This window comes from Crocodylus porosus, unplaced genomic scaffold (genome assembly GCF_001723895.1).
Source record: "Crocodylus porosus isolate Cpor-Errol unplaced genomic scaffold, CroPor_comp1, whole genome shotgun sequence".
Taxonomy (NCBI): Eukaryota; Metazoa; Chordata; order Crocodylia; family Crocodylidae; genus Crocodylus; species Crocodylus porosus.
In genome coordinates, this window is record NW_017728917.1 from 35,737,839 (window position 1) to 35,752,139 (window position 14,301).

A 14,301-nucleotide genomic window follows, 5' to 3' on the forward strand; every position below is an offset into this window, starting at 1 on the left:
ATGGGTCAGTAATCAGTTGGCTACCCCACACTTTTGGCTGTTGCAATTATAGTCCTGTTCGTACCTAAGCTAGCCAATTTGAAGATAGTGTGGCTACATCTATGCAAGTTGCAACAGGAGGTTTGGATTGTACTACAGGCACACCAAGAGTTAGGACACTATCAGTGTCTAGATAACCCATCTCTTTATTTGCTCATATCCTTGACTCACCCTTTGCTGCTGGGCCTTCTGAATGGTCGTGATCTGTTGAGCAACTACAGACAGCACTTCAATATCAATGCGGTTAAATTCATCAAAGCAAGCCCATGCTCCAGAGCTAAACAAGGAAGGGAAAATGAGAGCAGCGTGAGGGACACTATGAAAGAAACAAGAAATGAATCTAATAGTTCTCAGCATTCTCACAATGGGGGAGATAATAGTGCAAGCAGCCTAATAAAAACAGCACAACGCAGAGTTGAGTTTGAAAGGGATGTCAATGTAGGCAGTCCTCAGGCTTATGACACAATTATTTCCTGAAAACCGTGTCTTAAGTAGAAACGTTGCAACTCAGAACCAATTTTCTCATAAGAAACAATGTTATAAATGGGGGATTGGTTCCTGAACCGAGGCCTGATACCCTATTTTCACCAAAAATAACCCAGAATTTTGTATTCGGGTCATTTATACATCAGTAATATAGCTACATTAATATATTTATATTGTAAATAGCAATCATATTGATTTAGAAGGACTTCTTTGAGGTGACTCTGCTGGACTTTTTGAAGGGTTCTTGACTGCAGTCTTCTCAGGAATCTTGGCTGCAGGTTTTTCTGGAGTCTTGTCTGCTTTCTTAAAGAAAGCGTCCAAGGAAGTTTGGACAGATGTTCTCCAGGGAAATGAGTGACACAGCGAACTTGTTCACTGGCATGGCATTGCATTGGATCAAGCGTCTTAAGTTGAAACTGGTGTTGTAAAGTTGAAACAGGGTGTCAATTTATAAATGTTGTAAGTGCAAAACATTGTAACTCGAAACGTTGTAAGTCGAGGACTGCCTGTATAACATTTTATTCTGTACCCAAAATGTGGGCACAGCTTATATAACATGATATAGAGCTAGATTCTATTCCACCTATTAGGTAGCTAAGTAGATTTAAGTGCCTACGTACAATTCTATTCCACCCTGTTTAAGTCCTGAAAATCCATTAATGCACTTATTTTCTAACACACTATTATCTAGGGGTCCACCGATAAAGATTTTTTGGGCCTATAACAATAGCTGATTTTTGAGGCATATTGGTTGATACCGATCCGATTTCTGATACGCACCCCGGCAGCTTTAAAAGCAGCTGGTAAGTCTGTTGTGGTGGAAGGGGAGGGGGAAGGGAAGGAGCACAGGAGGCCCCCCGCAGTGACGGAGGAAGTGGGGCTGGGGCAGGCACTGTCCAGCTGGGGTAAGGCGGGGCACAGGACGGAGCCATGGCTTGTCTGAGGGGCATGGGGAGGAGGGGCAGCTCCCACCACTGCACGCACCCTGGGAGGGTATGGAGGGCATGTGCCCCCAGATCTGTGCAGGGCAAGGTGGGCTGCGCCAGGCTCTTCCCAGCAGGGGCTGGGCTGGGCTGCACTTGCAGCAGGCAGCAGCAGCGCTGGGAGAGGAACTACCAGGGGGACTGCAGGCACCCCAAAATTCACTGTAACCCCCCCAAACCCCTGCTCCCAGTGCCTCCACCCCCCGCACACCCTGAGCGCAGCCCAGCTCAACCCCTGCCAGGATGAGCCCAGCGCAGCCCTAGCCCTATCCTGCAGCAGCAGCCTGCCCCATCCCGTGCAGATCCAGGTGGCACATGCCCCCCCTGGGGTGTGTGCAGCAGCAGGAGTTGACCCCCGCCATGCCCCATAGATGAGCCATGGCACCATCCGGTGTCCCACTCTGCTGCTGGGCAGTGCTTGCCCCAGCCCCTTCCCCAGCCATACTCCCTTCCTCACTGTGGAGGCCTTGATCTGCCCCCTACATCCCTTCCCTCCCCCTCCCCTTCCACCACAACAGACTTACCAGCTGGATGCAGCTCTCCACGCTGCCGGGCTGTGCTCCTCATCGCCTACGTGCTGCAGCTGAACGCATGCATAGGGCATTTATCAGCCACATTAAATCAGCCACATCAGGCAAAAAAAGCCATTTTCTATTACAGTCAATTTTTTTTTTATATCAGCACTGATCTGATATCAGATTGATGTATAGGTGCACCTCTACTATTACCTTATCCTTAAGACTGAATTACAAAACTGCAGCAAGGAGGAGAGGGCCCCAACCTACCTTTGGCAGTAATTGCTTTTCAGGGACTCAAACAATGTAGATTAGAATTGCACTTAGGCACCTAAGTCTACTTTGACACCTAGGGTATTTATACGCATACCTTTTTATTCGGCAATGCACCCGAGATCTACTGCTTCTGAGCAGACTCAGTTAATTGAGTCTGCTCCACACGCACACTGATGTGTACTGTGCTGAGCTGCGTGGAGGTGTAAAAGCTGTGAAATGCACGTCAGCGTGGAGAAAATGGCAGCAGTGCACTTTTGAACTAAAGCACCTCCGAGGTGTTTTAGTTCAAAAAGGCACTGCTACCAATTTTCTTTATGCTGACGTGCATTTCATCACTTATACAACTGCAAACGTTGCAGCACCGCTCATTTTTCAAAGTACCCAGTACTGTGGCACTTGCACATGTAAAAATGCCCGAGGTGGAATAAGATCCAGGCCCACAGCGTGCAGGAGAAAACATCTGTGTATGAGAAAGGTGTTTTCACCATTAGATTTGTTCAAAGAACAAATTAAACCTACATGCAAAAAAACTGCCAAAACTTTATCAGAATTCATTGGATGAAAAAGTGAAAGGAATAATGTGATTACCACTATTTGGTACATAGACAAAAACCGGGTATTTTAAAAAGGCTCCATCAGGGGTTAAGACAATCTCTCCTAACTACACAATCTTGGTCAGCAGATTTTCCCCTTTTAAGATTAACAGGCTTGTAGATGGAACCCCAGCCTAATATATAAAATACTATGAAAAGGATGGAACACATGAACATTCAAGCTGGTATCATTTGCCAACAGCTCCAAATGAAAACTGGTGGAAAACATTTTAATCTTGTTTTGCAAGAATTCAGCTGTTCCCTTATATTGGTATAACTAATGTCCTTTATTTCCTTCCGATGGGCATTTTACATCACTTCCATCCTTCACTTGTTCTGGAACCACAAAATACCTATCCAGTCAAAATGCTACAGAGAGAGACCTGTCATTCCCGAGACTGCTGGACCAGGGCTCCTAGCTATTCCCTGTCACCATCAACATCCTCACCTATTCCTAGCTATTCACACCTGGCAATTTGTCCATCATTTATAATTATTTTGTATAAATATAGTAACATATTTATAAAAATGATATTTATAGTGTTTGCACCTGGCTAATCCCTTAAAGAACTTTCCCATAGCCATGAAGTCAAGCTGGTCAGAGCAGTTAAACACTACTGTCTGGATGGCCAGGGCTTTCCCCAGATCTTTAGTTGTTTCAGTTTTGCCTGTTCCAGCTGGTCCTGCAGGGGCTCCTCCAAATTTTAGGTGCAGGGCTCCTGTCAGTGTCAGGTAACATCTACAGCAATGAATAAAACACCAGTTAGAAATACCTCTACTCAGATTTAAAGATTATAGATCCCATTATAGTACTCAGAGTGACTTGCTTTATTTGAATGGGAGAAAATATGACCACTGAAAATCCAGCCAATCATATTCAAAGAGGCTTACTTATTCAACACAGTGCACAGGGACTTCAAATAATACTTGGTCTCTACTAGGGCTGTGTGAAGCTTCGGGTGCTGATTCGATTCGGAGATTTGATTCAATTTGGCAGCTGAATATCCGAATCCGAATCAAATCAGGAGACCAATTAAAAGGTCTAAATAGATTTGAAGCTCTCTGAATCAATTTGGAAAACATTCAGAGAGCTTTGGAGATTCAGGCAGTCCCCACTCACTGGTGCAGGGAGCTGGACCTGGACTCTGTGCTGGTAAGTAGGGGGCAGGGAAGGGGAGGCTGGAGGAGGGGGGGAAGGAACCATGGGGGAACCCCTGCCAGGCCCCATCCCCTGCGTGTTCCTCCAGCCCCCCTGAGTGCCCCCTGACCCCTACTCACTATCCCAGCCCCCTATGGCTGCCCCGCCCAGCCCCGCTCTTTAAAAAAAAAATTTTAAAAGACCCAGACTCTGGCTACTGCAGAAGCCGCAGGGCTTCTGGGGGCTAGGGGCAGTGCCCCCCACACAGCATAGAGCAGTGGGAGGCAGCAGGGATTGCCCCCCCACCTGGCAGAAGCTGGTGAGTGGGGGGGTCTTTTTTTTTTTTTAAAGATCCAGGAGCTGGGGCTGCGAGAGTGGGTGGAGGATGGGTGCTCGTGACAGAGCCCCTCACACAGTGTGGGGTAGTGGGGATCGCCCCACACCCCTGTCTGGCAGCAGCCGGTGAATGCCAGGCTTTTTTTTTCAAAGAGCTGGGAGCTGGGGCTGGGCGAGGCAGCCATTGATGGGGCTGGGAGAGCGGGCGGGGGATGGAGCCAATTCAGAGATTTGCCCAGTTGAGCTGTAGCTGAATCTCCAAATCAGATTCACTCAAAAATCGATCCAGGACAGTGATTTGAATCACCGAATCGAACCACTGTCCCCCAGATTGGCCGAATCTGAAACCAAAGTTAATACTAGCCACTTTACACAGGCCTAGTCTCTAATGCTCTCTTCCATATCAGGTTGTAGTTCTTAAGACCTTCAGGTTTTTTGTGTTAAAGATCCTAGTTTGTTGCATGGTGTTGGGGGGTCTTTAAGGCTATAGTATGTGAATGGGGAACAGCAGACATTCTCATGGGCCCTTCTGGACTTGACAGCTACTAAGTGCTTGCTGGTAACTGCCAGGGGCTGCATGTTAGTGGCTCAGGTGGTTCCTTCCAGTCTTAAGTTCCCCTATTACATTTATATGCATCCTGCTGCAAATTCATTCCAGCTAAGGAAGATGGTTCCTCTGAGAGCTAAGCATTATTACTGTTTCTATGAAACATCCATCTTCCAAGGTATTGGTTTACTCATCTAACGGTGCGCAATCAATCACCAGGAATAGGACAGTCCCTTTGTTACTGAGACAGACAGCTTATATGCCTCAGAGCAGTTCACTAGATATAGTTTATCTGGTTGGTGGGGACACAAATTGCTAGAAATCTTTTAGAACGTGTATCACAAAGGGCCCCTCATTTACCTCATTCCCCATCTTGAGTAGTGCTTTACTATATAAATAGTCTGAGAATTACTTGTGTAATGAAATACTATTTATCTGAGTAAGGCTGGCAGAGTTATGTCTTTGTTTTAAGATTCCCAAATGAAAGAGCCAGACAATTGTACAAAGCTAGTTATTATTCAAAGAACAAAATCTTTTTACCTGTCAGTCAGGGGTGTGATCACCAGACGACCACTGTTTCCCAGATACTCATAGCCATAGATAAATTCAGCATTCACTGCTCGGATGTACAGGTCACCCCTTGTCCAGTAGTATCTAATGGTGAGTGAAAACGGGATCTTAAAGATGAACAAGTACTGGCAGAGGTACAAAAGAGATAAATAAAAAGGCTACAATCTTTTTCATACCACTCCAGGCTCCTAAGGTCCATGCATCACCTCAGGAATGAGTCAGAAAGAGCTGAAGAAAAATTCTAACCTTACTGAGTTCAGTGAAAAAAATTATAAGCAGGAAAAACTGTGCAATGTCTGGGACTCACACTGGACCAATGTTTGGTGATAGCATCATGCATTATGTCTCCTCCTTGGGCATAACTTCTAGTAGTGAGGGTTACAGAGTTCTCAGTAAAATTCAAACAAGTGCTCAAAACTTAGCTCTATCTTGATGACTGTCTTCAGACGACAAACATCAATCATGTTACAGTCCCGACAATCAGAACAACACAATAGATTATAACACTCCTCTTCACAATGTTCAAAACACTTGGCTTTACAAGCCTTAAATAGTATGATGCAGACAAGCAACTACATAGATATATTAACCAAATACACTCCTTGTCACTGACACTGACAACATCTCATCACTAACACTGCTAATCAGTAATGATAATGGATAGCGGCCAGTGAATCCAAACCATATTTATGATTAATTTTCTTTACCTGAGCTGGGAGATCCACTCAAAATCATTCACACTCATCACATTCTCTTCAATCAGCTTAGCTGCAACATCCTTGGCATGGACTTCGATCACAATGAGAGCTGACAGCACTGCTCGCTGCATCTTAGACAGCTTTCCTCGCACAAGGGCTACCAGATCACTCAGCTGTGCAAGGCAAGTAAAGGTAATCAGAATCAGGCACAGTAAAAAATTTGCATGTTGGTTCCTAGTCTTTAATTACAATATACTGATAGAGGGAAAGAGAAGGAATGGGAGGATGTTCCAATGGTTTGGGCACCAGCCTGGGCCACTGAAGACCCACTCTGAATTTCCTACTCTGCCACTGACAACCTGTGCAACTCTGGACAAAAGTTTTAGTTTCTCTATACCCCAGCTCCCCATTTGCATCCCGTGCATGGGTGTTGTAAGGATAAATACATAAAAGACCATGAAGCAATAGATGACAGGAAGTGTTAGCTTTCATTTGGGATCATGAACTGTGATTTAGAATGAGATGTAGAGGGTCTGTTATCATTGTTATGAAGAATTACACCTAGCACCCATCATGCTGTGCTAGGGCGTGACCAAGTTCTTGGAGAAGACCACTGGTAACATCTTATTACATAGGGTACTTAAGGTAAGATGGCAACGACACTGCAATCCAAGATGTGCTTGCTATTTCCCCCCCTACCTTTGAATGTAGTCCTTTCCCACACCAGTATCAAGCCTGTTCAAAACTGCTGGTCTAACTTTGACACATTTATCAGGATGCAGCTGCATCAATAGCTCAGGTTTTGGCTTTTGGCTGATTTTTTAAGTAGAAGGATTTTTTATAAGAACAGACCTTAGTGCAGGGAAATCTAAACTTTGCCTGTACTCAGTCATCTTTCCTACCTGAGCACTCAGCTGTGGAAACAGCCTAGTGGACAAATCCCCAGCTTCCAGGGCCTCGGACACTTCCTTTGTCCAGAATGTCTGACAGCCAGCGATGGTCACCTGACCAGGCCATTGCAAAACCCAGGTAGGGCGTGGCGTCTTTAAGAAAATAATACAAGGCACATTACATGCTAATTAGAAATGAAAGATCTTCATTGTACAGCCCCAAACCTTGTTATCTCTGCTCTGTAGCCAGCAACAATCCAGTTCCACGCTCACATCACAAAGAGGTAATCAAGTTAGCTGTATTAGTCTATAAGATGCATCTCTACCCTGCCTTCTGCTTGACTTCAGACTATATGAATCAGAGATATATACATTTTTGAGAGTAAAAATGTATGCATCTCTGACCCAGTTAGTCTATATGGTGCATCTCTAATCCAAATTCCACATTAGATATACTTATTTCTGTTTAGCCATACTCCTCTATTTTCTCCAGTTGCCCTAATGAAACTTCCCTTAAGTGTCACATATCCAGACAGTGGATGCTGTCAGTGCTGACAGATCAATTGGCAATACAAAGTAAGAACTTGTATGGAAAATTGCAACATGCAACTGAAACGGGAATCTAGTGAAGCCAAACAGAACAAGTGTTTGCCCTGTGATGAAAGAGGTTAAGTGGGCTGAGGTCTAGGCTGCAGTTCTGATGGGGAACACTTTAGGGGGGTTCAGTGTGAGGAAGCTTTGCTTTATCATAGTTTTTATAAACAAAACACCTAGATGCCATTTTACCCCAGAGGGAGATGGCAGTGTGGGCTTAGTAGCAGGGGCCAGAGACTGCTCCCTGATTGGTTCTGCATGACCTTCTGTTTCACTGTATTGGGTGAGCGTTGTAACCAAGTTAATACTGTATTGTTGCAAGTGTGGATGCCTGGAGTTGGTGGAGAATGAATGAGGCTCTGAGAGAGCGAGAGAGTGGAGAAAGGGTAATCCCAGGCAGGACAGAGAGAAGGTCGCAGGGAGACCAGAATAGAGAGAAAAGAATAGTCCAAGGGAGAACACTGTGGAGGCCATGGAAGGACAGAGGGAACTGGAGTGACACAATAGTCTGCTGTGCTGTTTGGGACATCAGCACTCCGATACCCCTCCTCATTAAAGAACAAGAACACCCCCCTTTTCAGGAACTGATCAGAAAGGGGTTGATGGAAGTGGGGGTGATACAGATCACGGAATAACCAGGGACTGAGAAGAGCCAGATCTCAAAGCTAGAGGTCTGCCCCTTGTCAAGGCACACCAGAGCTGACTTCAGGGGGTCCTCTCAGAAGATGGTGATTGAATAAAGCTGCTTCTTGTGGAGTCCCAAGGCAGCTTCCCCCACACAGCTAGTTCCTGTTTCACACTCCTTGAATATGTCTTACCGTATGTCATCCTTTCTTCCAAATGACCTCCAAACTGTAATCCAGATTTTCTACTTGCATAGATTTTACAAAAGACTCACCCTGATTTTACCTCCACTGACTTCTGGGATTAAGCTGTGCTCTTACTACTACCATCACTTCTTTGTGTAGTATGACTGACTGACCTATAAGCTGGAGAAGCAGCTAAAAGGGGGAGACCTACCCTAAAGCAGCAGCAAACTGGAAAGTGAGGTATAGTAACAGAATCATGTACCAGGATCTAAGGCTATATTTTAAAACAGTAGGATATGAAAAATCTACTGGAGCACACTGTTACCCATAACCACTTCTAGGTGGGTGAACAGCTGTAGTTACAATCTTCCCCATAAACCTACATGTCTTCAGTAGGCAGCAAGGTGAAAAGGAGAAGAACAGAATAAGATGAAGAAATCTCACATGTGGATAAATCTCAATCGATCTCTCAATGTTGTCCCGCACACTGGCCTTCATGGATTTCTCAACTTCTAGCAACCAGTCCTCCACATTGCCCGTGGGATAAATAGGGGAAAAAAGCTTCACTTCTTCCCCTTCTGCAGAGTACATGTGAGTGATCTGTAGGTCCTCCTGGAACAGCAGCTAATGGAGAAAGCAAAGCATGAAACATTAGTGGAGCATGCCTCTTTTATATCTCTCCCTGCATTCCCTGGAGAGGAATTTACATTAGTAAATTAGTACACCAATTTACATTAGTTATGGATTTGGCATACCACAAATCATCAAAATGCAAAATTAACATGTCTTTCCATGAAGTAGAAGAATACCTAACAGCAAGGGATTCGAGTTCATCCGTAGCACAACTTGACTCAGGTGAATCAAATTACATATAGAATGAAAAATCTTCACTATGTGTCTAGGAATCTGTAAAACCTCTTTACCTTCAATTTTGTTCATCAAAATAATCCCCCCTGAGGTTTGAGTTTTCTGTTTTAAAAATAAAAGTGTGATACCCTGATTCAAAAACTAGTAAAGTCAAGGTACGTCTATTGATGCCAATGGGCTAATTAAATTTCCTTATTTCCAAGCTAATAATTGTACGATTTGTTCCTTGATGTGTGAATTCAGTGATGATATGAGGTACAAGACTGATAAGATAAGACTGAAGTTTAATAATACATCAGTTAAATCAGCAAAGGAGTGCCTCAGTATCTATGGCCCATTTAGTTCTTGGTTTCCCTTAAGACTGTCTTTAAGGCTAGCAGCTCTGGTGGTGTTAATGTGGATACTTCTCCACCGAGAATGTAGATGTGCTGTAATGATATTTGGAAACTGGGAGCAGTATGACACCCATTCTAGCCAGGCACCAACCACCCACTTACTCAATGCAGTACAGGAAAGGACACAAATCAAGTCACCTTTATTTGTACCACATGGTGATGTCTCTGAAGAAACTTGATGTTGGCTTCCAAAAGCAGCTGGGCTTGCATCCTGCCCAATTCCACCTCCCCATAAGTGTCTTGATTAACAAGAGATTCATTTCCACACAGCAAAATATGAATGTTCCCCCTGTATTAGGAACATCTCTAGGTTCCCATGACACATAAGTCCCAACCATAAGACCTGCTGCCTGCTAGACACAGAAGAAATGGTTTCTTTTACCTACCCGTGCAATGTTCTCAAAGCACTTGCGGAGGTGAGGCTGCACGGCAGTGGGGTCCTTTGTCTGAGATAGTATCTCTAGTAGCTCATCATCCGAAAGGAAGTAGAACCTGAAAATAAATATGTGGGAGACAGAATAACAAGCAGCTCATTTTGCTTTTTGCTAATGTTTTGATGCTGGCACTTGACAGTTCATGGCACTACTATTTATTGTGAGAGAAATGGTTTTTGGCTAAAAGGATTCTTCAGGGTGTGCTGCTGGTCTCCAGGGATTATTTGCATTGCTGCAGAAACTGTAGTTCAGTTAAAGATAAACTAGCCATGTCTTGTTCTCTGTTGCAGTTACCCTGAAGATGTCACTTATACCATGGCAGTGTGGGTGTGAATGACACCTGATCAGAACAGTAGTATTTTGCACCTATTTTACCACTGTAATTCGGACTCCAGTAGGGGGCAAGTGGGCTCCTGCAGGCTTGTAGGAGACAATTTCAGGCGTTTTTCAGGGCAGTCTCTCCCACACCTCTGACTGGCTGAGGGAGCCTGCCATGGAGCTGATTACCATTGAACAGCAGCATACTGGCTGTTCTTCAGCTGTTTTAAGAAACCAAAGCTCATGACTTATTAAACAACTACTTTTAGGTAAGGCTCACCACTTAGAATTCTGCACAGAGAAAAACAGAGAAGGGAAGGGGGAAATTCCCTTCTGCTCCCACATTGCAGCAAACCAAAGCAGGGCTTGGGAGAGCCATGCTGGGGAGAGGGAAGCCCCTGCAGCTGGGTTACCCTGTATCCCATGCCAGGTGGTAGGAGCAGGGACCCAGCATGCCTATGTTCATAGCTCCTAGAGCAGGGGAAACTTGCCTGTTCTGCTCTGGGCAGGGCTTTTAAACTCCCCACCAAAGTGGGGAATCGAACAACCTGACTGACTGAGCCCCATCAGTTTTGAATCACTGCCTCATATCAATTCAGCTGAATCTGATTCAGGGATTCATCTGCTGCCGAATGTCTGAATCAGCCAGGCCAGGCCCATCTCCTGACAGTGATTCAAATCACCAAACCAAATCAAATCACTGTCCCCTGAATCAACTGAATCCGAAGTGACTACTAGCAGCTTCACACAGGCCTAGTTTCCAGGGCTCTACTGCCTTTCTTCTCCATGCTTCAGGTAAGTTGTTTTGGGTATGTTTTTTTTAACACTTTTCCCCACCCTCCCTCTCCCACAGTTTTAGGCTATTTCCAGCCAAATAGCTATTTTCCAGAGCTTTGAGGGAAACAACTAAATTTCAGGCTTTCACCTGAAATCCCCTGAAGCCTGAATTACAGTGGTCCCTACCTATTTTGTACAGGAGTACATACTATGCCTAAAGAGCTCAAGATCCAAGGTATTTCATTTTACTTCATTTCTCTTTCCTCATGCCTTTTCTAGATGCCAAAGGTGCAGATTGCCTTGTGCTTGAATCCTGTGCCATGAAACATTCACACAGCTGGCCCTACTTTCTCTCTGTTGTTCTCTCCATCAAGACTCAGCATTATAAGGAGGACCTTTCCTGAGATCTGTAAGTTCACAACAATTTCACAGTCTTATCCTACTGATGGAAACGAAAAATACACTGGCTCCTGACAAATGTAACTGAACTAATCTTCTATGTCACACCTACAGTTCCAGGAAGTGTAATCCAGTGGGACCTGGTATCCAGTGGGATTACCTGGGGAAAGCTCCTCTCTTGGTCTCCAGGTATTCACTCAGGCCTTTCTGCACAAGGTCCAGTAATTTATTACATTTCCTCAGGTTCTCCAGAAGTCTGGGTTCAGGGCAGAGGGAAATAACCTGAAAATGACATGGACACAAACAAAAAGCATCAAGTACACAAGGTACATCATGGCAGGGAAAACAAACGAATTGAAAGGAGAGGTGAATGGTGAGAGCTAAAAATCTCATTTACAAAAACAGTTTCATCTTACCTTGCATACCTGGTGGAGTAACATTTAGGAAGGTCACAAAAATTACTATCTTGAATTCCTCCAAATACCAAATTGTGATGATCAATGTTCAAATACAGAATACAAATACTGAGAGAGCTGCTGTGGCGAAGAAGGCCAGGGAGCAGAAGAGTGCAGAGCAGCAATGCCAGCACCAGGGAATAGGGCTAAAGAAGCAGTGGCGCAGAGAAAGGAAAGAGTGAAAGTAGGAATCAGGCACTAAGGGGCAAGTTAGAGGGATGACAGCCATGCCAGACCAGGACAGGCTGCAAAACCACTTGACAGAAATAGTTTATGGGTCAAATCTGGAGATATTTTATGGGTAAAGGCCAAAGCAGATCACAAGTTGTGGGTCTGCACATTTCTGGATGTGATTTGAGAAATCTCCAGGGCAAATTTCTGTAGCTCACCATGGCAGGGTGTGTTGAAGAAGCATTAGAGCTATGGCTAGTGACTCTGCATCATTTAGAAACATCTCATGAAAACAGAGCATTTCAAAAGCAATGCATTATTATTTTACACAGTGCTGTGCATGTCTATGGTGTCTTCAAGGCTTGTATGAAAAACAAGAGTCAAACTCTGCCTTGGTGAAAGTTAACATAACTCTAGGGAAACCGTCATGGCTGCACCTGTTTTCTTTTGGGCTGAACTAGGCCAGTCCCTGCCCTGAAGAATTTACAATCTAAGCAGCTGGACAACAAATCCAAAAGAAAAAAATATTCAGTTACAATTCATCTTCAGATGACGTACTAGACCAACCCTCTGACATAGATATGTGTATGCCATATACAAGTATGTACCACAATCTTAACATACAGCCAGGCCACATAAGCACCCACCTTTGGGTTTTCATTTGCATTCTTCATGATTGTCCTCCAGGCCCTATTCATGGTTTGGTAGCGTTTGCTTTCTACAGGCAGTTGTCTATTGATGTCCTCTGAGCTAAAGATGGGTTCCAGGTATAGCCAGGAGCGTTGGCATGTCAACCACTCCTCCAGGACATCCTGATAGGAAGGCAGGTCATTGAGCCAAGAGGTCTGTTACATAAGCACATTGGCTAAAATATTTAAATTATGCACAACTGAGCTGTGACTAGAGATACAGGCAAACACCTATTGAAACTCTACCCCTAACACTAAAAAATACAACCATGGGCTCTGGGTAATTACTACTGTATTTAAAAATATTAAACAGTAACTATCATTGACTGGCTCAATGATCAACACCAACTAGGATGGATGGGCACAGTTCACATCTGCACATGAAAAATCCCACTGACTTAATGTGTAAGATCAAGCACTTAGAGCTATTGTTACTAAACATGTCTACACATGCATTTACACCAGCCTAGATTTACTCTGGTGTAAACTAAGCTGCAGTAAGGGTTTTCAGGCAGGTATTTAGGGATTAGGGAGAAGATTTGCACCCTGTTCCCTGCAGTCCTGCAATGGGTCCCTGCTATCACTGGGGAGAGCTCCAGGTTCGCCCTCATGCTAGCCTAGGGGCTGGCAGGGCGCACTGGGCCAGGAGACACTTGTCTCCTGGGTCCAGGGAGGCACTGCCTGCTCCCAGGGCAGGGACAATGTCCCACTGCCCCAGCAACAGGGAATTCCTGACCCTAGCTCCCCAACCAGGGGCACAGGGCTTAGAAAGAGCTCCAGGGGAGGGGCAGGTCCCAGCCCCCTGCCCCAATCTGCTGGTGGCGTAGCTAGCAGCTAGTTTGGAAAGCAAGATGGCAACTGACATAAAAGACAACAAAAAGTCCTTCTACACATACATAGGGAGCAAGAAAAAAAGTCAGGATCCACTTTGGGACCCCTACTGAATACTCGGGGGCAGGCCACAGTCAGTGCCCATGAAAAGGCAGAACTCTTAAATACATACTCCATGACGCTGTTCCTGAAATCAGACTGGGGCTTTTCACCTGACTGGAGGCACAGGAAACAAGGGGAAGACAACAGATTACATGTAATCAGTCCTGAATAGGTGATACTGTCTCTCACCCCATTCTCATTAAAAAACTGGGGGAATGTGGTGTCGACACCCACACAGTCAAATGGGTCACCAACTGGCTGGTGGTGGATGGGTCATTTTTGACCTGGAGGGATGTGGGCAGTGGGGTTCTGCAGGGCTCGGTCCTCGGGCCTGCACTGTTCAACATCTTCATCAGTGACTTGGATGAGGGGGTAAAAAGCACCCTGTT

General features: G+C 44.9%; 1 protein-coding gene across 2 annotated transcripts in view; it reads right to left on the bottom strand.

The window, feature by feature from the left end:
• DNAH1 (dynein axonemal heavy chain 1) overlaps positions 1 to 14,301 on the bottom strand; it is a 145,284-nt gene that overhangs the window by 92,234 nt on the left and 38,749 nt on the right. For both annotated transcript variants that reach the window (XM_019537076.1, XM_019537075.1), the window contains exons 21-29: positions 12,938 to 13,102; positions 11,825 to 11,946; positions 10,123 to 10,228; positions 8,919 to 9,098; positions 7,084 to 7,224; positions 6,191 to 6,354; positions 5,454 to 5,567; positions 3,443 to 3,631; positions 211 to 316 (exon numbers count right to left, since the gene is read on the bottom strand). In XM_019537076.1, coding sequence (XP_019392621.1) covers positions 211 to 316; positions 3,443 to 3,631; positions 5,454 to 5,567; positions 6,191 to 6,354; positions 7,084 to 7,224; positions 8,919 to 9,098; positions 10,123 to 10,228; positions 11,825 to 11,946; positions 12,938 to 13,102 — 1,287 coding nt within the window. The remainder of the gene's footprint in view (positions 1 to 210; positions 317 to 3,442; positions 3,632 to 5,453; positions 5,568 to 6,190; positions 6,355 to 7,083; positions 7,225 to 8,918; positions 9,099 to 10,122; positions 10,229 to 11,824; positions 11,947 to 12,937; positions 13,103 to 14,301) is intronic.